The sequence below is a fragment of the Brienomyrus brachyistius genome, chromosome 18 (genome assembly GCF_023856365.1).
Source record: "Brienomyrus brachyistius isolate T26 chromosome 18, BBRACH_0.4, whole genome shotgun sequence".
Classification (NCBI taxonomy): Eukaryota; Metazoa; Chordata; class Actinopteri; order Osteoglossiformes; family Mormyridae; genus Brienomyrus; species Brienomyrus brachyistius.
The window spans coordinates 20230104-20253987 of NC_064550.1; the positions used below are offsets into that span (position 1 = coordinate 20230104).

Consider the following 23884-nt stretch of genomic DNA (forward strand, 5'->3'; position numbering starts at 1 on the left):
TCATTTTATAAAAGTGCTGCATGTGTATGAGGTGTAAAGGGACGGTGTTGGCCAGTGCTGTACCACGCCGTTCATTTGTTCCTATGTTATTAGGAGGATGGGTTAGCATCTTCTCCAGGGTGTAAAACAGCATTATGCCCCCTGCTGGAGGGGCTGTCATCCAGGCCTCCCATGACCCAGTTCAGTGACTCGAAGATGGATAGATTGCTTAGTGACAGTAAACATGCATAGCAAGTCATAGACTTGTGTGAGATATGCATTTAATAAGTGTTAAGAGCTGCATCTTAATTAAAAAAAAAGGCTTTTACTGTAAAATTTCAATATCCAAGCATTTATCAGTTTTAACTAAAATGCTAATGTGCACATTCCCAGAGGAGAGCAGCTGCAGTGAAGAACAATTATAAATCACTTCACCACTAAATGTCTACGCTGCTATTTCTCAAGAGCCCACAATAGTGAGTGTAATGTGATCATATTCCATGAAGTAAGAAACAGCAATGATGGCTGTTTAAAATACTGATTCAGTATGGAAACAAGATATGCTGAGAATTGTTCCTTGTGAGCGGAATTAAATAAAAGGGCGCATTGCTGTTTGTTCCAGCAGCCGATCGCAGGTCCTAACCTGGGGATTGAGAGCAGCAAACCATCACGATGTGCGCTGCCACTGCTCGTACAGGGTCTCTGCGTTTGACATGCACAGCTGAGGATTCGAATCCTGGCCTAGTTACATGTGTGCAGAGAGGCTCCATTTTATCTCGCTGGCCGAGGACGTGGAAACTGGGAGTTCTTGGTCCGCGGAGCAGCATTCATTTCACGACACACTCAGCCTTACACTGGGATAACCTCAAGGTCGCTATGACACCGATTGGGCAAGTTAGTACTGAAGATGGACAGCCAATCAGTTTCCAGGGAAACCAGGAAACATTTTCCCCCCGAATTTTAAATTCTAATCAAGGTTTGTTCAAATTAAATACTATCTGAGGTATGTTTTCATCTGACATCCTGACTGGAGTGTCCAGAGCCATGTGTCCCGACACATGGAATAGACTCCAGACTTGGTGAGACATTACATGGAATAAACAGACAATAAAGTTGAATAGAAATATCTTTTTGAATTTTGCCTTCATTTCAGTGTGCTTGGGTATTTTGTGCTATATTTTGGTTGATATTCACATTATATTTCTACTGTGGTGTGCACTTTCATGGAATTTTAAATCATTCCTCATTTTAGACTTATTTTAAACCAGATCTGAATTAGTTTCAACAGAGCTAAATATTTAGTGAGTCTGTGTTTTTCAAACAGAACTTTATCCAGCTGGACAATAAGGTGATTTCGGACGAATTTTGGGATTTTAGATTCACTTAATCATCATTATATGTTAACAATATTTAGGCTTTGGGAAATTTGAAAGATATTTGCACTTAAACACAAGAAAAACACTTAATTTAAATGCAAGAAAAAACATTAATCGGTTGTGTGTGAGATGTATGTAGTACAATATAAAAATTCTATCAGACCAATATTTATTTGTGTGGGGAGGGTTAAGCACATGCATCAAGTACTTCACAACACAGTACGGTGTTGGTTCGAGTCAATTTCCCCATAATAAGTGCAGAGGTGGACAAAGTACTTGGACTTGATTTTTAAAATACTTAAGTGTTCAAAATTTTCTTTTTTAATGTCAATGCATTGTTTTATTGCTGTCATAGTGCAGTTACAGAATCTAATGACTCTGAAACAGCCTGTAGAATAAAAAGCTTGTGGAATATGATACAATGACAATAGAAACACAATTGAATTGACAAAAGGACAGACATTGTCATTTTCATTATTGTACTTAATACCCACCCCACCTCCAGTGTGCTGACACAGGTGTGTGTGTGTGTGTGTGTGTGTGTGTGTGTGTGTGTGTGTGTGTGTGTGTGTGTGTGCGAGCGGGTATACCTATCCTTATGGGGACACAATGTCCCCATAACGTGATAAATATACGTTTTTTGTTTCCTGGTCCCCATAAGGGAAAACTCTATTTCAGTGACTGCTATAAAAAAACTAAAAAAGGATAAATTCTTGTATTTTGCTTGGTTACTTGTGGTTATGGTTAGGGCAGGGTGGGGGTTAAGGTTGTCATAGTTAGTGTTAGCATTTTTCCCAGAGAAGTGAATGAGCCGGCCCCATAAGGATAGATATACCCTACATGTACGTGTGTGTGTGTGTGTGTGTGTGTGTGTTCGTGCACATGCGTCCATCAGGGATAGAGTGGAATTACTATAGATGCAACTTTATCAGAAAATAAAAAATAAATAAAACAACCAGCCCAGTTACTCACCTCTAGCTTTATAACTGCCCAACAGCAGCTTGAATGACAGCGTAAGTTTACCGAGATTGGTTTTTCTCCAAGTGCGAACACAATGTGGCCTATCGCATTTAAGAAAAGCTATACGTCAAAAGAATGAGCGATGAGAACCTTCATAGAAATGTAGTGGAATCAATAGAACAGTATTTCTGTTACAAATGTAGTGGAGGAAAAAAAAAACACTCAAGTAAAGTACAGATACTCTGAAAATGTACTTTAGTACAAAACTCAAGTAAAGGATGGTACTTCGTTACTGCCCGAATACGTGTGACATACTGATTCATTTACAGCTAGTTATTTATTGGGTCAGGTATAGATAGCGAAGCTTCCGATGGAATCCCAAATGACGACGCTTGGAGATTCTGTTCTTTGTCTCCCTCTAGTGGCACTAAATGGACATAAATACTGGGACTATCTTGAAAAACCAAAGCACAGCTGTTTACAAGCCCAAGCTATGCTGGAGTGCCTACGCGGGAGAATTGGGTGCATTGTTATGGTCGTGGGTTAGTGACAAGGGTTGGAAAATGGAATAACTTTATGTTTAAGGTATTAGTTGGTCAGTGGTTTTCAAACTATGCATTGAAAATTACTGGGGGGAGGCATGATCTGCTGGGATTGTGGAACAGACTGAATATCATACCCTGTACAACAAATTGAATTGCCAGCGCCCCTGTCCCCCCACTCAACACTCCCGGGTTCAAATTCAGTCCCATTCCGGCCCTGAGCCCAACCCTGGTTTCAGAACCACATACATTACAGGTATATGATCAGAGTTGGGTAATTCAGGTGCAGAGAGTAAAAGTCCAGACCGGGATTTTGTTTCAACCAACCGGTTGAGTACTTTATGACTGTGATTCTTCATGTTCAACTGGTTGGTTGAAACAAAATCCCGGTCTGGACTTTTACGCTCTGGACCTGAACTACCCAACTCTGTACATATTCTACACAGAACAAAGAGTGCAGCACTCAGATATGCCATTTGGAATGGAGAGTGGGGGTGGAGGGGGGTCATGATGTGGAGCCTCAGTTAGGGGGGCACCAAATGCACCACCACCTAGCTGTGATCAGGAGCCCATTGAGAGCGGTGACTCACAGCAGTGAAGACACAGGGCACGGTGCTGCACCCCTAATATAGATAGGTAAAGGGCTTTCCCAGCATGCATTGCAGGGCAAGCTAACAACCGTCAAACAGAACAAAATAGCTTTTCCTTTTACAGAAGGCCCTCGGGAGAGGACCTCAACAGGTGCAACTTACAGGTCATTCAATCAGAATTTTCACGACCCAGTTATAATCTATATATGTAGAAAATGCTTGTTTTTTTTGTTTTTTTTTTAAAAAAAAGATTAAAATAAGGGTTTAATGAGTGTGAATATAACTAGAGAAAGACCCAAAAGGAAACAAAAGTTGTAAAACTTAAGTCAGCTTTGCTTATATCAGGAAAACTTTCACTGTAATTTAACAGTAAGATCCCAAAGACGCAGATGCAACTCTTATTTTCTCCTACTTTGCTCCCTGTGCAATAGCTGGAAGTCATTCCACTTTGGCCGTTTATGGAAACTAGGCGAACAAGTAGCGTGCCTGAATGAAAGTATGATTCTTCATCAAGTAAACCACGGCCTAAGGGGATAAAGAGGACAGGGCACCGGGTGCCACCAACTAAGGGACTACAAGCTATAATATGATTAAAAGCACTTAAGGACGTAAGGGGTTAAGGCTAAGTGCTTGTTTGCTAACAGGAATAGCCTAACAGAGACTCATACACCCTGATTAAATTATGAGCAGCCAGTATGCATTGAGCGGGCAAGTCCAGGCATGAAGGGAAAGGAAAGCATCCTCATACAAACAGCGTTACTCTGGTAACACTCAGGCAACACTGCCGCTGTCCGCTCACAGCACGGCCCCCTGAATTCAGCATAACAACATGAAGGAAATGCAACTGGAGATGATACATTTTTTTATTGTCTCCAAAGGCGGTCCACACAGCTAAACTTTATTATTTAATTCCTGCACTTCCCCCATCCCCCCCACCCCTACCACCCCTCCCTGGATCTAGGATTCCGGATGAAGACCTGCCTTGTGGTTTCTGAGTTCCGTCTCCAGGCTATTTAATTAGACAGGTAAGACGAACGCTTCCTTTTACGGACGCCAGTGACTTCCTCTGGCAGCTGCTTAAGACCTTGACAGGCTGCTCTACCTCATTTCCTCATATATACCAACTGCTTTTCACACCAACTGCCAGATATTACACGAGCGCAGATGATGCCGGTGTTACTCTCTTGGAACCCATTAAGTCCAAATGACAACAGAAACAAATATCCAGACGTGAATGATGCTTCTGCCCAGTCCAAGCCGCCAACCTGGAGGCAGACTGACGGCAGTAAAACCGCAGACTGAGTGGACAAATCACGGTCTTGCGGACCAGACTCTGGTGTGGTATGTCTCAGAACAAATAAATAATAAAAATAAAAAACAGGACGAAAAAATTATTAACAAAAAACAATAATGGTGAAGACTGACCAGATTTGAAGCTTCTATTCTTCTGTATATTGTGTTTTGAGTCTTATCTTACTCCTAATTTTAATGTATGTGAATTTAAAAAAAAACGAATGCCCTAGTACGATATATATATATTCCAACATTTTTTTTCTCCTATTGTGCGTGCGCGTGTGTGTGTGCGTGTGTGTGTGTTTACATATTTTATGGGAGAGTGTTTAAATCCTTACAATGAATGCCGAAATGTTTAATAGGAGAGAATGGAAGCTTGTTTTTGTCTCGTAGTACACAATACGAGATAGTATTACATGGACGTGATATTACATGTCAGAAGTTCGTATACAGTTATGGCAGCCTACAATGGCTGCGGTTGCTAAAACACTGACAGCACTTGGCTGGGGTTCATCCGCTGGCCGGTCTCCTTGCCAATCAGCCCGCTTCGTCCCAGTTAGCGAGCGCCCAGTTTCCCGCTGTCCAATAAGTCCCGCTCCTGCGAGCGCTTAGTTTGAAGTTCTGCCGCCGCTACCGCTATAAAGCCGACGCCAGCGCATGGGACTGCGGCACAGACGCGGAGGGGCTGGTCACTGCAAGCGGCCGCTGTCACAGGTACATCTAAGAATTACAAAGTGTACTGGATTGTGAATAATAGGTATTTGGACATTAGAATAACTGGAAATTGGAAGATAGATAGATAGATAGATAGATAGATAGATAGATAGATAGATAGATAGATAGATAGATAGATAGATAGATAGATAGATAGATAGATAGATAGATAGATAGATAGATAGATAGATAGATTCATTCCAAATTCTTATATGAAATATGCTGTACGACTAGGGCTGAAGCCATAACTGTTCCCCTCACCTGGAAGCTGGTACTGGAATTATTGCTATTTCATTGCTATTGAAGCCTAATTCATTATACAACCTATAATGTCCATTTGGCAAATGAGTTCTAAAGCATATTTATTATGATAAGCACAGCCTGTTTCAACAATGGTTTTTATGGCACCAGGTGTGAGAGCCTAGGGCTCACTGCCCAAGGCTGTCATGGACATAAATAGCGTGAATTATTACAAAGGAGTTTAAAACTTTATTCAGTGGACACATTAATAGAAACTACATTCCTGAGATAAGCTGACCTGTGAAATTATTACTTGTATGCTTGCCGTTCAACTAATTTGCATTTTCAGCCTCTGTTAGGCTTCCATTGCTGCTGGGATGAGTGCTGGGGCCTGGTCTGCAGGCAGTGTAGTTATTGATTGTTTGACACACACCACAATCACTAGCTATACTGCCAACACAACAGGCCGTTTCCATGAAACGCAGAGCTGTTCCCTCTCTGCCTCTTTGACCTCCCTTGGTGAAACAGGAATGCTTGTATTTTTCCATACTTTGTTCTTTTCTTGCAGTAGATTTCATTTCAGATTCAGGTGTTAATTTAAGAGGGTTTCTCTAGTTATTACCAAGTCTGATGTTTATGGCACGAGCTTGGGGGATTAATGTGCACAGGCTTGTGGGTGTGTAAAGTAATTTAACTTCCTGCAATTCATTCTCCTCCTCTGTAGAGGACATTATGCTTTTGCTCATATCTTTCCTACTACAAATACCATTCATCTAAGTGCTGATGTTCCTTAAAGAGGACAGTTTGGAGTTTAAGATGACATACGTGGCGTTATGAACCTTGCCAATTTCATCTCAAATATGTTTTTTTAAATATGTAAAAAAAAAAAAAAAACGATAATATAAAAAAAATGCTTTTGCCTGGATCTCGGGAGGAAATTTATACTCACTAGGACTGGGTATGTTATATATGTCCTACTTGGGGCTGGGTGATTGAAGTGAATACTCTTTGTGGCTGGGTGAGTAAAGTGAATACTCCTTGAGGCTGGGTGAGTAAAGAGAATACTCCATGATGTTGGGTGAGTAAAGTGAATACTCCTTGAGGCTGGGTGAGTAAAGAGAATACTCCATGAGGTTGGGTAAGTAAAGTGAATGCTCCATGAGGTTGGGTGAGTTAAGTGAATACTCCATGAGGTTGGGTGAGTAAAGTGAATACTCCATGAGGTTGGGTGAGTAAAGTGAATACTCCATGACGTTGGGTTTGTAAAGTGAACACTCCATGAGGCTGGGTGAGTAAAGAGAATACTCCATGATGTTGGGTGAGTAAAGTGAATACTCCATGAGGTTGGGTTTGTAAAGTGAATACTCCTTGAGGCTGGGTGAGTAAAGTGAATACTCTATGAGGTTGGGTAAGTAAAGTGAATACTCCATGAGGTTGGGTGAGTAAAGAGAATACTCCATGATGTTGGGTGAGTAAAGTGAATACTCCATGACGTTGGGTTTGTAAAGTGAATACTCCTTGAGGCTGGGTGAGTAAAGTGAATACTCCATGAGGTTGGGTAAGTAAAGTGAATACTCTATGAGGTTGGGTGAGTAATGCACCTACTCAGTGGGGCTCGATAAGAATCCCGCATTAGTGTTACCAGTTGACAAGGGGTTATTGAGTGAGTAGAGCATAGCAGGAGATAAAAGTACGTATGAAGGTGGATTGTCCTGTGTGGTCACCAGGCAGTGTAGTTAGCTGATTGCACCCTGAGTAATCACTAACCACATGGCCAGGTGAACAACAGGTCTGGTCAGCACCAAAGTGAGTCACACCATCATGGGATGTGGTCAGGAATCAAGCCTTGAACAATATTGTCTGTGCTGCGTGGCTGTGTGTTTCAAAAATAAACCTGAAAAACAAATCGTCTGTCTCGATCATTTTTACATCCGTATTTTTTTCAAATAGTTATACTGAATAATTCATAGTTAGAGATTTTTTTTCTGTAGAAAAACCAACCACTAAATACACTGAACAAAAATATAAACGCAACACTTTTGTTTTTGCTCCCATTTTTCATGAGATGGACTTAAAGATCTACAATTCATTCCAGATACACAATATTACCATTTCTCTCAAACATTTCTCACAAATCAGTCTAAATGTGTGATAGTGAGCACTTCTGCTTTGCTGAGATAATCCATCCCACCTCACAGGTGTGCCACATCAAGATGCTGATCTGACATCATGGGTAGTGCACAGGTGTACCTTATACTGCCCACAATAAAAGGCCACCCTGGAATGTGCAGTTTTGTCTCACAGCAAAATGCCACAGATGCCACAAGCATTGAGGGAGCGTGCAATTGGCATGCTGACAGCAGGAATGTCAACCAGATCTGTTGCTCATGCATTGAATGTTCATTTCTCAACCATAAGCCGTCTCCAAAGGCGTTTCAGAGAATATGGCAGTACATCCAACCGGCCTCACAACCGCAGACCACGTGTAACCACACCAGCCCAGGACCTCCACATCCAGCAGGTTCACCTCCAAGATCGTCTGAGACCAGCCACTCAGACAGATAATGCACGGCCCCATGTTGCAAGGATCTGTACACAGTTCTTGGAAGCTGAAAATGTCCCAGTTCTTGCATGGCCAGCATACTCACCGGACATGTCACCCGTTGAGCATGTTTGGGATGTGCTTGACCGGCGTATACGACAGCGTGTACCAGTTCCCACTAATATCCAACAACTTCGCACAGCCATTGAAGAGGAGTGGACCAACATTCCACAGGCCACAATTGACAATCTGATAAACTCTATGCGAAGAAGATGTGTTGCATTGCATGAGGCAAATGGTGGTCACACCAGATACTGACCGGTTCTGAGTCCCCAGACCCCCAATAAAGCAAAAAACTGCACATTCCAGGGTGGCCTTTTATTGTGGGCAGTATAAGGTACACCTGTGCACTACCCATGATGTCAGATCAGCATCTTGATGTGGCACACCTGTGAGGTGGGATGGATTATCTCAGCAAAGCAGAAGTGCTCACTATCACACATTTAGACTGATTTGTGAGAAATGTTTGAGAGAAATGGTAATATTGTGTATCTGGAATGAATTGTAGGTCTTTAAGTCCATCTCATGAAAAATGGGAGCAGAAACAAGAGTGTTGCGTTTATATTTTTGTTCAGTATATGTAAATGTTCAATAGAACTCAGGAACAGCATGCATTTCTTCACCTTAATCCACAGACAAAGCTTCTGTACGCTTCTGTCGTTTTCAGTGTGACTCTGAAGGTCACCGGTTTGAGCGCCAGCCCCAGCACATCTGCGGGTCCTTCAGCAAGGCCCTTAACCCCCCCAGCTCCCCAGGTGCTGCTATGGGCGGCCGCCCTTTGCAGCCAGCTTGCTCTCATTTATGGAGAGCAAGTTGGGGGAGGTGTAAAGTGAATTTACCCATGGGGATCAATAAAGTATCCATTACTATAGTGCAGAACTTAAGTGATACCTCGGCTTAAAATTGGCCTAATTGTAATGACCAGCTGTGATACTACCTTTTTGTTTGCATTTTTCAGCCACATTTTCTTTAGCCTGATTTGTTTGCGCCTTGTTTTGGAGCCACTCCGCTAATCAGTCGCCCCCGAGCCCCATCACGTACCAGTTTCCTGTGGCACGGTGAGGTATCAGCAGCAACACAAACATCTAAGTCTATAGAGCGTCAGCCAGGTCATTCGTGGGGCCAAAGCACCTCAGTACTTTGGTTTAGACCGAACTCCTTACAGCTAGTGTTCTGCTACTTCCCTGCTTGTCATCTTAGTTGTACTTTTAATCTTACTTTTTCTTATGGAGACATGGATAGGGCACTGCCAATAACAATAACAATGCTAATCAATAACATGCTAATCAAAGTGTAGGATGCCAGCGGTAAAACTAACCAATCAGGGAGGGGCTGGGAATGCTGTTGTTAAAATCTGCTGACTGGTGGATCAATGGACCAAATTTAAGAAGTTCAACCATTCCATCTTCAGTCCTGGCCCTACGCTGTAGCGTAGGATAGCCTATGCCTTACTCCTCACCAAAGGTTAGTCTTACATTTTGCATACGTTCATTTTATTTGTGTTCTTTCTATGGCTTTTCACAATTTGTCTGCCTCTCTAGCAGGATAGGAGCAAAGACACCGGAAATGTAATGTTAGCCTTGTATCTTCACGCCTTTTTCTTCTGCTGTCAGGCTGCTTTGTTCCAGTTCGCTTGGCAGTGAAACAACAAGCAGCCTACTGCTAGACTCCAGTGCAAAAAGGAAGCTGGGTAGCGTTAAGCTTCAGAGTAGGAATAGTCCATTACAGCTGGGACCAGGGACGACTTTGTCTATTCTGAAAACTGTCATTAATAACAGATATGCAGCTATAATTTAAATGATCATATTATCATAAATCCAATCCATAAATGTAACTTCTGGAAATTCTGTGTTCATGGGGCCCCCAGTTTCAGGGGGCCCAGGTGACTGTCTACCCTCACCTTTTGGTAAATTCATCCCTAATTTCGATTGTAATATCAATTAAAATCACTTTGTATAGGCCTAATGATTGTCTAGCCATGGAGTATCGTAATCTGTGGCTCACTGGAAAAAAGCCACACGTTATCTTAAACTTTACGGTTTCATTTTCCCAATGTAGCGTAATAAAACCCAATATGTTTGGTATTCTATCTGGTGTTCTCTTACTTATTCAGGGTTTAACTGCTTAAAGCTGTCAATATTAAGTACATTCTCATTTACCCATTTAAATCTTATTTCAGCCTTTTCTCTTTTTTTCTCATACGAAAATTACGAACGAGCTACAGCATTTCATACAGTATTACTCAGGAGCAATAGAAGCTAAAACTCCTTATGTCTCCTTATCGCAAACGGGCTGCATTACTTCTTTAATTAACCAGCAGAGGAGCGCAGCAGTGCGAAAAACCATTTGAAACTGGACACTTGGCTTGAGATCCAAGCTATAAAACTTTAAGAGTTCTTGCTATTACTGAATTTCATAACTTAACGGATTGGCTACTAATACAAAAATGTAAAGGTGCACAACAGGGTGCTTTCGGCCCTGAACGTGTTACTTATAATGGTCGTTTAACACTTCCTGTGATCCGGTATGAGTTAGTTCGTATACGCTCGTGCCCGCAGAGTGTTGTAAAATGTCACTGTTTCTCACATGCTGCATTTTAGGAATGACATAAGCGCTTACGGGTGCGCTCTATTTAAGACTAAGGCTCATACTTAGCCTTAACTTTGCACTTAGTTTTAGAGAAGTCCCATTACTTGACGCCGCACTCGCCGCTTGTAGCGTCCTGTCGCCTTGGTAACGGATCCCTTTCCATTTCCGGGAGCAGGCATGTCCGAACAGTTGGATGCTGATGACTTTGATGAACTGGATGCATTTTTCACCGTTTTTGCCGGATCCTCCATAGAGGATGTGACCTACGCCAAAGTCTTCTGGAGTTCCGTCACTTTACAGCCGCCTCTTGAATCCCGCTTGGTTTCTGCGAGTATTAGTCAGCGGCTTAAAGTAGCGGGAGATCCCCAGCCCTGTAAGTGTACGCTGACTGTCAGGAATCCAGGTGTCTGCTTTTAATGCATTTCAGCTTAGTGGGTAGTGCAGCCAGAAATAGCGATTGTGTCGTATGTAAATGTACCTAAATACAGAAAGCAGGGTGACCATATTTTACTTTGCAGCGGAGATGCGTCAGAGATGCATCAAAGCAACCCATACATGCGCTACAGTATTCTGACTGTAGAAAGCAAATGTCAACATAAAACAATGTAAAATCCCGAACATTTTAGCCATTTTCGGTCCCAAAAATGAGGAGCAGTGCGGGAAAAAGGGAATATATGGTTACCATAAGAGAAAGGATGTCAGGTGTATTGTCATAGGTTTCTAAGAAATCGCTAACGAAATGAGTATATTTGAGAAAAGTGGCATGCAGTGAAGTTGCCATTTATTTCTATTCATAAATCATTTGATTTTACATTCCAGCTCTTGAACAATCTACACCGAACAAAGGTGAGCACGATGTTTGAGGCTCCCGTGCGCTATACGCGGTATACAGACGTCTTCTGCCACCTGACCCTGGTTACTGTGCAGCAGAAGAGGAGGACCTGCTGGAGACAGCACACCGCAGGCAGAGGGCAGCAGAAAAGCAGAAGTACCTGGAGATGGTGAGAATCGAGCCGCGGTAGATAAAATGTAACCCGCTCAGCACCATTCCGACTCAGAGATCTCAGAAATAAATGTTCTTTTATTGTAGGTAATTTTACAACAATAACATATCGATGTCCATTCCTTTCCTGCAATGGGGAAGCAGACAGTGACCAAATTTTAATTTCTCTCTAGCTGACTCCACTCTGATTCTCTCTTCTCCCCCCCTCAACTGATGGATGCTGATGGTCTATTGCAGAGTTTCCCAATCTGGTCCTCAGGGACCCAAAGACGGTCCACGTTTTTGCTCCCTCTGGGCTACCTGCCAGACAGTCCTAATTTTTGCTCCCTACTAGGAGCTGGGAGGAAGCAAAAACGTGGACCGTCTATGGGTCCTCGAGGACTGGATCTCTGAAACACTGCTCTATTGTGTATAATCTGAGTTTTGCTCTTTCTTCTGTCCCTTCATCATCACACGGATCATCTGCAGGGCTGGGAGAAACTATACATGTCCTGCCTGCATCAAATACCCTGTGCTCTCCTTCATGTTAAATCCGCTCTGCAGTATATTCAATTCAATTTATTTTTATATAGCACTATTCACAACAAAGTTGCCCCAATGCGCTTTACAGGAGTCTGTTGTGGAAGATCCTTAACAGAGATAACGACAGAACACAGAAACAGTGAAAATGGAAAAATGAAAGAGAAAGTCAGATGACAGCGGAGGACAGGAACCAAAAACTCCCAAGTAGGGTGGAAAAAAACCTCTGGGGGTCCAAGGTCAACTGGCAGCCCAACCCCCCCTGGGCATGCTAACATTACTGGACAAAGGTAGAGAAGTAGCTGGATTGTTTGCTAAGAGCAAGGTGTAAACTGTGATCCGGTCCTAGTTAAAGTCCATCAGTGAGACAGTCCTCCACATCGGCCTGTGTCGGGTGGCTGGATGGAAGCTGCACCTACATCGTTCATATGCTGCAATTTAGCTTTGATTGGTTGTTGCGTATTTTGAAATGAATGTTAAGCATTTACCAGAAGAGCTTTCTGTTGCAACACTGCCACTCACCAAATTCAATGAGCAAACACAACCACCGTCTTGGTGTCTTACCTTTAGAAATGTAAACTGATGTAGATCAGTGTTTCCTAACTCATTCCTCGGGGACCCTTAGATCTGTGTTTTTGTCCCCTTCTAGCTCCTGACACAAGGTATTTAGCATCTTCGATCGGCTGGGAGCTGGGAGGCAGCAAAAATATGGGCTGTCTGGGGGTCCCTGAGGGCTGGGATGGGAAACCCTGATGGAGATCAAAGCAGGTTCTGACTGAATGTCTTCTGAATAGAAGCAGTGGATTTGTGAAGGACTGCGGCACGTTTAGGGGAAACCTTTCAAGATTCTGTGTGAAATTCAGATTGCCTGACCACCTTTAACCCATTTCACTGGACCGGAATCCCTGACGTTGGATTTTAATGGGTCGTTAATGGGCGGAGCGTAACGCGGGCCAGCGGGGCCCTCCTCGGGCCGCCGGAATCTGCTGCTGTGGCGTGCTGACCGCAGATGACGGGGGATCATCAGTTTTCAAAGTGCGGTGCTGGCAGTGCACTGGCACACGGTGCTCCTGCCGGCCGCCCCGTGCGCCACATTAAGGAAATGAATCTTCCAGCGGAGGCCGAGAGATTCCACCATTAAACCTGATGGGGCCGCCCATGGCTGCCGAGCCTTAAATCACATTGGGTCTTCTCAGCTTAATAGGGAAAACGGGCGGGCGCATCACGGAAAAAGCGCGTCCTCAGCCGTTTTTAAAGGGAGGCCTGAGGCATCGTTCCCGTCGAGGCAGCACTGCACTGCCGAGTCGCTGTCAACATCTGCCGTTTGAGGCTTGAAGCTGCAACTGGTCTTATTAGCTGGCTTAAATTGGTATTTGCAGTATCTGGTTTGAGGTTCTACAATACAGTAGCATTGATTAGAAAAGAAATTTAGAAGGAAATTGACCAAAAACTGGTAAAGCTGTTACAAACCTATACATCAGGCATGGGGGGGGTCATAAAGGGAGTTGGGGGGCTGGGGGCTAAATAAAAGGCCCTATTGAAGATGGGGGCCCTAAAAAATCTGGATTGGTCAGCCTCATATGATATGCTTTCATGGGGCCTAAAATCTCTCGTGCTCTGCACCAGCCACATCGCCATCACTGCTTATTGCTATCATTTTTAATGGCTTTTAATTTTTTTAATGCTAAGATCTTACCATTTGCAGTTATGCAGTCTCAGAGAGTTTTTGCAGTGCAAAGTAAGTACACGGCTCTGGAAAAAATTAAGAGACCGCTCAGTATTTTTTTAAATCTGCATCTTTAAATCCTGGTTTAATTGAGGTTCTGCTGGCAGACGGCTACACAGACCAGCAGGCTGCTTCCAGGTTCAAAATTCCTAAGACAGCAGTTCACAAGAAGAAGGTGAAGCAGGAGACACTGAGAACGACCAGAAACCAGCCAGGTAGAGGGTGGAAGTGACTCTCTAATGGCAGAGATGACTGTTAACTTATCTTACGTTTCTCATGAATCGTAGGATGACATCATGTGCCCTTCAAGAGGAATGGGAAACATTAAGTTTAGGTGTGAGGTGCACTGCTAGGACAGTTCATATCAGGCTCCTAGAAGCAGGACTGAAGTTCCATAAAGCCAGGAAGAAGCCCATCATTAATGAGAAACAGAGAAGGACCAGGCTGCAGATTGCAAAAACAAAGACATATATTATTCAAAGACCCACACCCAGAAATTGAGAAATGTGTGAACAAAAAATTGTGCTGTGGTCTTTTTTAATTATTTTTTTTTGCAGAGCTCTGGTGACTTGTTTCGAAGACGAACATTTTGGCTCTATTTTTATGTAATAAGCTGGACGCTATAAAACTTAAAATTCATCTAAAATGTGTCCAGCTGGAGTGGAATCAAATCCTTATCATTATCAAGTCAATCCTTATTGAATCATTGCTGTGTATTGAAATCCTTACATGTTGTTTGTATGTTTTTTGCATCATACTTTAGACCACGTATCTATCATATGGTCTGAGAGGGAGAAATACATACCTTTAGTATATTTTTAAACGGCGCACATTTGGATCGCAGTTATTATTTTCGGTCGTACCATTAATTTTCCTTTCTCTGACATAGAACGGATTTGGCCGATAGGAAATATCTTGCACATTCCTCTTTTTTGCCCTTATCCTTTTCCTGTCCTCCTGGCTGCTTGATGCCCGTCTGCTTCAAACACCGGGCACTAACCAGTTCCTTCCTGCCAGAGTCCCCTGTTCCAGGAGATGTGTGTCGCATCCTCTGCCAGCAGTGACGGCGTCCAATGAGGTGGCACGGGGAGAAGAGGTCTGCTTCGGGTGCCAGTCTGTCTGTGCTCCTGGCATAGTGAGGAGCCTGAGTGGTCTTCAGTTGTTAAATTGAAGCCAATCCATTCAGGGTTTTGCATTTTATGGCCTAAGCAACGGCGGATGAGGCAACGAGTCAGGACTTCTGTGGCCATCCTGCAGCAACCAGTGAAAGCCTTTGATTAAGATGATTGACACTACCTTTCTACCGCACTCCTTAAGAACACAGCCAAGGGATAGTTAAGGCAGAGCTGGGCTGAAATCTCTTACGGAATGCGGTCGAAGTCTTTCATTGAGAATACCCTCCTCTGGGTGCCATCTCTGGCCGCAGTCAGGAAAGAAGGTATCCACAGTGACAGTACACTTTAAAATGACCATCAAGATGCACAATATCAAGTGCGGTTCTTTACATGGTGCTCGAGTGGCTTGAGTGGCTTTTACCTAAAGAAGATATTACAGCTTGCTTATTTATGTGTTTGTTGTAATTCAGAAATTCAGATCCAGCACCATTCTGGGCATAGCAGTGAGCATCTTAGTGGGGACTTCAACCAACAACCTTTTCTAATCCTTAACCACTCCCCTTGTGGCAGGAGAAAGTAACAAGTCGAGAACTTACGTGCTGCAGTATAATGTGAGCCTGCTAGTCTTTTCATTCCTCTATGGTCCTGCATCAAAAGAGGGACTTGAACCAACAACCTTCCTCAATCCTTAACCACTCCCCTTGCGCCAGAAGAAACAGGTCGAGATCTAGCCCACTAGAGCCTGTGAGCCTGCTAGTCTTTTAGTTTCTCTATCACACTGCACCCTCCCGCTGCATCATGGGACTACAGAAGAATCCTTAACGCTGACTGACATCCTGGCTTTAGCCCATCCCTGGTCGGGACTCACGTCCCACACTGATTAATTTGCCTGCAGTGGCTCCCCTGCTGCTGCTCCCAGCAGCCACCTTCACTAATCCGATTACTGGGGTAGGCTGGGGGGGAGGGGGGCCATGTATTCAGGGTCTATTTATCTGAGAGAGTTTATGATAATTAGAGAGGTATTGATTTATCTTCCTGAAGAGCACATTAGTGCCAGCCGGGGATGGAGCTCTGTTTTCTGTCGAAGTGATGTGACAGTTCACGCTGTAGTCAGAGCCTTCCTCATAGCCGTCTCTGGCCCCATGGTCCTCCCGCTAGCGATCTGTGACACTCCACGCTGTAATCCAGTCCCTTTCTCCTAGATATCCCTGGTGTTGCTTTTGGGTTAAACCAATGTGCCGATGGCAAGACAAAAATGAATCTAATCCCCACTGAGTGGTGCATACCCCTATGTACAGAGGCAGGATAACACACTCACAAGCCCCCAGGGTATTTCAGTTGCCAGAGACCCCCTACTATTTTTTACAATGGTGAAGTTATCCACTGGGGTGGGGAGGGGGAGGTTGGCAACAGTAAAAATTTGCTGACGGGGGGTACAGTTTAAAATTTTATTAAGCAAGGTTAGTTGGGTCCCCTTTTTAGCAGAGACCCCTAGGCATCACCCTGGGTAAACCACAGCTTTTCTCGATCGCTTTGGCACATTTCATGAAACATGCTTAACATTCTCCAGACTATAAGAGCATTTCTCAAAACTATTCATGCATATAGCACAACACTATGGTTTAGCTGCAAAAGCCTGTAACTCACCCAAAACAATTAACTCATGTGTCAAAAGCAAATGATTCCACCAGTGAATTAGTCAGTGCTAGCAAAATGAAAAGAACAATCAGTATCTTTTTAACCACGAGCATCAAAATGCTTAGATATATTGTCAGTGTATCAGTGTGAGTCTGCTCCTGAGCAAGGCCACCCCTGGCCAGATTGGCTCCCTAAGCAGAATTTTATTTTGAGCCCCCCCATTACAAAATGACTTTATCACGAAATGCCATTTAGGTTTACAACCTTTAGTAGTAGGAACAAGTCAAATGAACAGCCTCTTTCAACAATGGAACAAGCCCAAAATTGCCCAAAAGTTCTGTTGAAAGCATAGATAGGCTATAAAGCTGAGGTCTTTTCCAACAGAGGTGAATGTATATGCAGTTAACAAGACATTCAATAAATGATAATCAGGGCCACTGGAAAATGTAATCTTCAGTCCACATCTAGACAGAATGATCCTCTCTTCTATCTCATGATTAGCAGCTGGGGTGTTTATGTCACGAAGTTTTTCTTATTTATTTCAACAACAAACCCACCTTTAAATGAAGCAGGAGCCTCCTCTTGTTTTGACTCTTTCTTTCTTTTGCTGACTCCCGGTTCATAGTGCCGTTTGGAGGCCATCTCTCCACCTGCATGGATCCAACTGCCTACCGGCGCATTTTACCGCTGATTGGTCAAATGCCCTGCCTTGGGCTGACTTGGTGCTCGACGCGCGCCTCACGGCAGCGATGCGCATCCTTTGCGCATTTGCAGGGAATGCGTCCCCTTGCAGAAAATGGGGCCCCCCCATGGATCGTGGGGCTCTACACGCAGCGCGTGTTCTGCGTGTAGGGAGGGGTGACACTACTCTTGAGCTCCACAATGCTGAATGGTAGTTGGTTCCCACTTCCTCATTGTCGCTGATTGATCACTTTTCATTAGGAAACTGATACCTCATTAGACACCAATTTCAACATTGCAAGGTTCTATATTTCAATATATAAAGTTCACTGGCAAGAGGAAGCACTCGCATGCACATGCAATTTCTTCAGATCTCAAAGCACAGTGAATTAGCAAACAAAACAGTCACACAGCACTGTAACACAGAACTTCAAAATGGCAACACAAAAATGACAAAAGGGCAACAAAAGCGTGAGGTTCTAGACCATTTCAGTGGGGGGTCTGACTAAGGCCAGGTGTTCTGTTAGGGAGGCCATTTGACCTTTATGTCAAGTAGTACTTACACTAGATTGCCAGTATTATGAAGCAAAAGACAATTTTGAAAATCGATTATTTATGCAATGCTTTGTAATTCAGTTTTACAGTTTTTACAAACATGTAACTCACTCTGATTTCTTGTTTAGACCGTCTCGCTTCCACAAGCTTGATTTTTATTTCTCTGTTAACTTCGCTTTTCACCAACTCGTGTGACTCGACCACCCAGCTCACCCGCGTTAAGGGTCTGTCAAGATAATCCGCAGGTGTTTGTGTTTCTCCTGTTCCAAGCACAAAGAATTTTAGCGCACATATATAAATGTAAATAGCAATACTAGTAATAATAATACATTTATTTCAGACCCAAGTAGCATACATAATTGGGGGGGGGGCCCAGAGAGTCATGCATATCAATACTGCCCCCCCCGCAGAACCGCCCCTGCTGTGGGATATATTTTTACATGAGAGATGACGTTCTGCTGTGCAGAAGTGACATTACGGTGTGGGAATTACACTTCTTCTTTCACAAGTGTTAATTGTCATTTGCGAAAAGCTCCAAAGCAATAGAGAATAACTGTAAAGTGCCACCACCCAGGGAGGACGCGTTCCGCGCCTCAGGTGATAATTCTGCTGATTTGGTTGAAAAAAAAATATTTTTTTATATTGATTTTAGATACATAGGGATGTTTCCTTTTTTTGTGGTTTGTAAATGGATCAGTGGGTAGCAGGGGTGCCGTAAAGAGCGGAGAAGTCGGGACGATTCCAAGGACCCCTGAGTGACAGGTGCCGTAACAAATTTAGAACATAATTGGATTGGTCTGGGTTAGGGGCCCAATATGATTTTCTTTCATGGGGCCCACAATCTCCAGTGGCACCCCCTGTTGGGGAGCCAGGAAACCTCATCAGTCTCCAGGTTTGGGGATATTAATTCTTGTATCAACTGGCTAGTCATAAAATAATAGAACTGACAAATAGTTTTAGACTTTTCTTTCCGTGTTTGTGTAGAGTTTATAATGTAACATCAACCTATGCAGTGCCTGTAAAAAAGAAATAGTAGAAAAGGCTTTACTTACTAAATATGTGAGTTAAATGGTCTATGGGTGAGTGAGCTTCTGCTCATTAACTGATTAATTGAGGATTATTTGAACTGCTTTGTTCTTGCTGTGATTTTGGCGGATTCGTGATGCTTATTTCCCTTCCTTCCTCATGGAGAGTAATCAGCCTCGAAGCTCACAAAGTCTCCAGAGTGACAGTCCGCTGCGTCGGAGCCGTATTAAGCAGTGCGTCCTGTTCAAAGCCGTCTGGGTGCGGCTGGCTGAAGACACCAATATTACGGAGAGACTTCTGGAAGCCTATGCTGAAGAACATTCAGTCTTAGGAAGTGTTTATCAATATTGCTGAGAGATAAATAGATCATACTGATTGAGATAGATAATCATACTGATTAGATAGATAGATAGATAGATAGATAGATAGATAGATAGATAGATAGATAGATAGATAGATAGATAGATAGATAGATAGATCTACCTAGATCATAGGGGTGGCTTCGGTATATTATTTATATTTTGGAATAATATGGGAATGTGACACTTGGTACTTGTAGGGAGTGGCATGGTTTTTCATCGAAGTGGCGATTTAGTGACTTGTTATAAGGCGCAGTACATTGTCATAATAACAAGATTACAAGGCGAGCTTGCTTGCCGTGCAGTGCGAGTGCTAGACAAATGACACATCCCATATTCGTAATGGATTAATCAAGCAACATTAAACACTGGCTGTCACGCCGCCTCCGTCTGTGGCCCACGGGCTCTGTGCTAAATCAAAGTAACGAGGCTCGCTTCGTGATTGCCGGGTGCGGTGGGTCCTCGCGGCTCAGGGGAGACCCCCATGTGCTCCGCTAGAGCGGAGGCACCCATGACCGCAATAAGCTGGAAGCACTGAGCTTCTTCAGAAGAGTCACAGCCGTCCGTGCAGGAGCTCCGTCATGGTAGCCTGACTCGACTGACGGTCTGTCTCGCCCTCCCATCCCGCTGTGTGTTTTCAGGCAAAAAAGAGGCAGGACATCATGGCGCTGCTGAAAAAACAAAGAGAGGATCGGATTAAGGTAAAGCCTCCCGGAAAATAACTTAAAATAATGGAAGGTTTTTTTTTTCCTGCACTTACCGCAATGAGGGTCGGGGGAAAGTTGGTTGAACTACAACTGAGTCCCTGCTAACAGACTCACAGCAGCGATAATGGAAAGAAACGCAGCCCCGCCTCCCCCTTGACTGCCAGGCATTTTATTTAACTCCTATCCATTAGGGCCCCCCCTTAAACCCTCAGCACTTTTTCCTCTGGGTCTCAGCTCTTTTCTCGAACTGTTAGCCAGGCTGGGGGGGGGGTGGGGGGGGGCTTGGCGGTCACATGGGTTAAGAAGATCTGTTCTCGTTTATCTTCCCCTGGGGTATTTCTGCCCCTCAGGGACTAAAATCATGGCGGCAGATGGGTTGGGGGGGGGGGGGTGATATGCGAATCTATAATGATTCTCAAAACTGTGAGCTGGAGTGATTTTAAAGGAAATGGAAAATCACGAATGGGACTCTATACTGTATATCTATATTAAGGAATGTCCCTCTGAGATCAGTAAAGTGTATCTATGCATTTATCTGGTGTTTATTTCGATATTATTTGATGGTGCAGCGTGTGGCTCAGTGGGAGAAGTCTGCCTGTGATCAAGGTCCCCTCTTTGAGCCTGGCCTCAGCACATCTGCGCATCTTCAGGAAGGCCCTTGACCCCCCCACCAGCTCCCCAGGCACTGCTATGGCTGGCTGCATGCTTTTCATGGCCAGCTTCCTCTCACCCGCAGAGAGACATACAGAGAATTTCCCCACATGGATCGATTAGGCATCAATAATAATTATTATTTTTGTTACTTCCAGAAGCCCTAACCTGGAACCACTCGTTTGCTTTGCTAGTATTTTATGCTGCCCTGCCATTGGTCAGTTCCAGTCAGACCAAAGTGAAAGTGACTGTGTTCCTGCCCTAGCTGAGTGCAGATACCCATCTACACCCCCTGCAGTGATGTTTGCTGTATACAGGACTTCAGCGCCTCGTTTAGCACTTTTAGTGAAAGGTTGTGTTTCCATTTCATTGTGGGCCTCGGATTCTGAGCTGCGGCACTCAAACACATTTGCCCATGTTCTGTTGTTATGTGCAAACAGAAAGAGATGGTATCCCGGCCGTATAAGCCAAGGAAACGTGACAAGCCTGAAAGGTAAGGTTTTTACTGTTCCTTAAAACATTTTTTTAAGGCCAGAAGTTTGATTTTTCCACATTTTATAATTCCTCGCATCCAATACTACATTTCAGATATTTTCTTCTCACTCTTAGGGAATGAATGTCACGTAGCATGACATGGGTGATGTTGTCATTTCAATAGTTTTACGATTTATCAAGCACCATAGTGTGGTCAAGACGAGAGAGTGTTGCTAAAAGTGTGTCACAAGCCCCAATTTGAAATGGAGGAGATTGCTTTGTACAGTGGGTGGACAGTTTGTATTGATCCTTTCAAAAGTGAGCGGTAACCCGAGAACGGGCTGTGATTTACAGCTATAGAAAGCGTGCCTACGACTATTCTGCTGATAACGCTGGAGTAAATCTCTGAGGATTCAGGAAATAGACTCAAAGATGGCTTCCCATAGCTTCCTGGTAGAGGAAGGATGGTATTTTTTGCAAACGCATCTGTTTGTTTGTGTACAGGAAGAGTGAGTGTTAGTGTAAGGACGTGCAAGTGTGCTTGTATCTATGTATTTGCTTCGTGAGAGAAAAATACAGGACCTATTCTTATGCTACATTATATCCTCATTACATTACAATTGTATACGCAGTCTTATGTTGGGTTACATTATTTTACATTCTCGTTATGACATACAGTTTATACACACATCCATAGTTTATGAATTGGAATTGCATGTGTCATTTTTTTTAATGGATTGTCCATTTACCACAGCTGAATAGTGTTGGAATAAATTGATATTAGATTGCTATACATTGTAATAGAAGGGTTTAGGGATGAACTTACCACAGAATGGATCTAAGAGGCTTGTGAAATACAGTCAAGCTACATCTTAAAATGGATTCTCTCTCTCTCTCTCCCTCTTACTCTGTGTGTGTGCTTGTGTGTGTATGCGTGTGTATAGCTGTGTGTCCACATTAGCAAGTTTGCGAACCTTCTTCTACAACGCTGAATTCACCCAGCGTTTCCAAATTGATGGGCCAGATTTCACAAGTAATTGGAAAGATGCATCTAATTATATTTCCATGATTTTTTTTTCTCCCCCGATCTGTGGGAGGAGGGGTGGGGATTTAATGAAAATCTTATTTAGTCGAAATGGCCTGGGTGACCGTGCAGCTTTCTGCGACAGGAAACGGGGATGGAGCGCGCTTTAAACAAGGCGTCCGTCTGTCTGCACGCCCATGCATTTTAACGAGCGCTGTGGCGCGGCTAATGAACTTTGAATAGATCTGGCGGTTTAGTAGCGCATGTCGCACAGCGCCACCCGAGTCAATAGGAGCGTTTCTGTCTAATGAAGAGGCCACTACGGCTCCCCCAGAATAGCGCAATAAACTGCCATGCTGGTGGGCCGAAGCCATCCCAGTTTAAAGGCCATTGATTTTCTGCTCTGTTGTATTAAATGGTGTCCACGTCGATTACAGTACGGGATGGCTAATTCAGTTTCATTACAGGGGCCTTTTCATCAGTCATTGCAAGTCACTGAGAATTATTTAATGCTCTCTTTGAATTTCCTGCGAGACGCAGCACAAATCACATCTGCGAGTTAACTGCTGACTGACACAATATTAATGTGCGTTTTATTAATGCGTGTTTGCCACTGACATGTCGCTCTTTGGACGCAGTCAGTGGGAATGCCAGGTACATTTTTATTTTATTTTTTATTATTAGCCTATATGTTTCACTTAAGAGGGGACTTGTGCGTATCTGCATGTTTCTTACTGACATACCGTTAATTAATGTGCGCATCGCGTAGTAAAGGACTGTCCATCCATCCAGAAGTGGATAGAGCGGCGGGTTTGATCGGACTACAACCAGAGAGATACTTCTTCGGGGCATTTTCGTGTTGTGGCAGGTCTGACAGCAGATCTCCACCAGAACAGTCACGCCAGGATGCAGAGGAAGTGCGACGTTTGATCTAATGGCTGGTGTCACGAAGGAGACATGAACGACTGTCACATGTCAGCAAGTCCCACTCCCCGAGCCTCCTGATCTACATGCCCACAAAATGAATAAATTGTTTCGGAGCAGAAAGAAAACATTGTTGTCGCTATTTTTGAAGTAACCTTTGTGGAGCCTAAATCATCACCGAAGAAGGTGAAAATACATATTTAGATTACAGAAGAAAAATATGTTTATTTATCTATATCAATTTCGTTTGACACACTTTCGTTTGACGCATTTGGGGTTGAAAGTTAACCTGACGCAACATGTCAGCCAAACATCTTACGAACTATTGCACTTGTTACTGAAGTGGCGTAAAATGTAACCATATAAATATAATCTGTAGCAAACATTAGGCTGTAAAATTGCATTGGTATCGCCAAGTTTTACGCATCAAATGTGTGTTTAATTCAACAATTTCACATAACCATAATACTTAATTGTCGTTGTACGATTGTACATATTACGACAAACTGTAAACATGAATCATTTTCCTTTAAACTTAATTAAAAATATTGGAGTTCCTGTGGCCTATTTGTAGGTTTAATTGTTGCTACATGAATA

General features: G+C 43.4%; 1 protein-coding gene across 2 annotated transcripts; it reads left to right on the forward strand.

Annotated features, from left to right (window-relative positions):
* Positions 1 to 5269: 5269 nt before the first annotated feature.
* On the forward strand, positions 5270 to 23845 carry hoatz (HOATZ cilia and flagella associated protein). 2 transcript variants are annotated; one of them, XM_048983146.1, is made up of 7 exons: positions 5270 to 5454; positions 11061 to 11258; positions 11705 to 11731; positions 11816 to 11886; positions 20149 to 20208; positions 21306 to 21358; positions 23232 to 23845. In XM_048983146.1, exons 2-7 carry the CDS (start codon positions 11063 to 11065, stop codon positions 23296 to 23298), a joined length of 474 nt encoding a protein of 157 aa, XP_048839103.1. In that variant the 5' UTR covers positions 5270 to 5454; positions 11061 to 11062; the 3' UTR covers positions 23299 to 23845. The 2 variants fall into 2 exon arrangements, with proteins under 2 accessions (XP_048839103.1, XP_048839102.1); XM_048983145.1 differs by having other exon boundaries at positions 5272 to 5454; positions 11813 to 11886.
* The last annotated feature ends 39 nt before the right edge of the window (positions 23846 to 23884 follow it).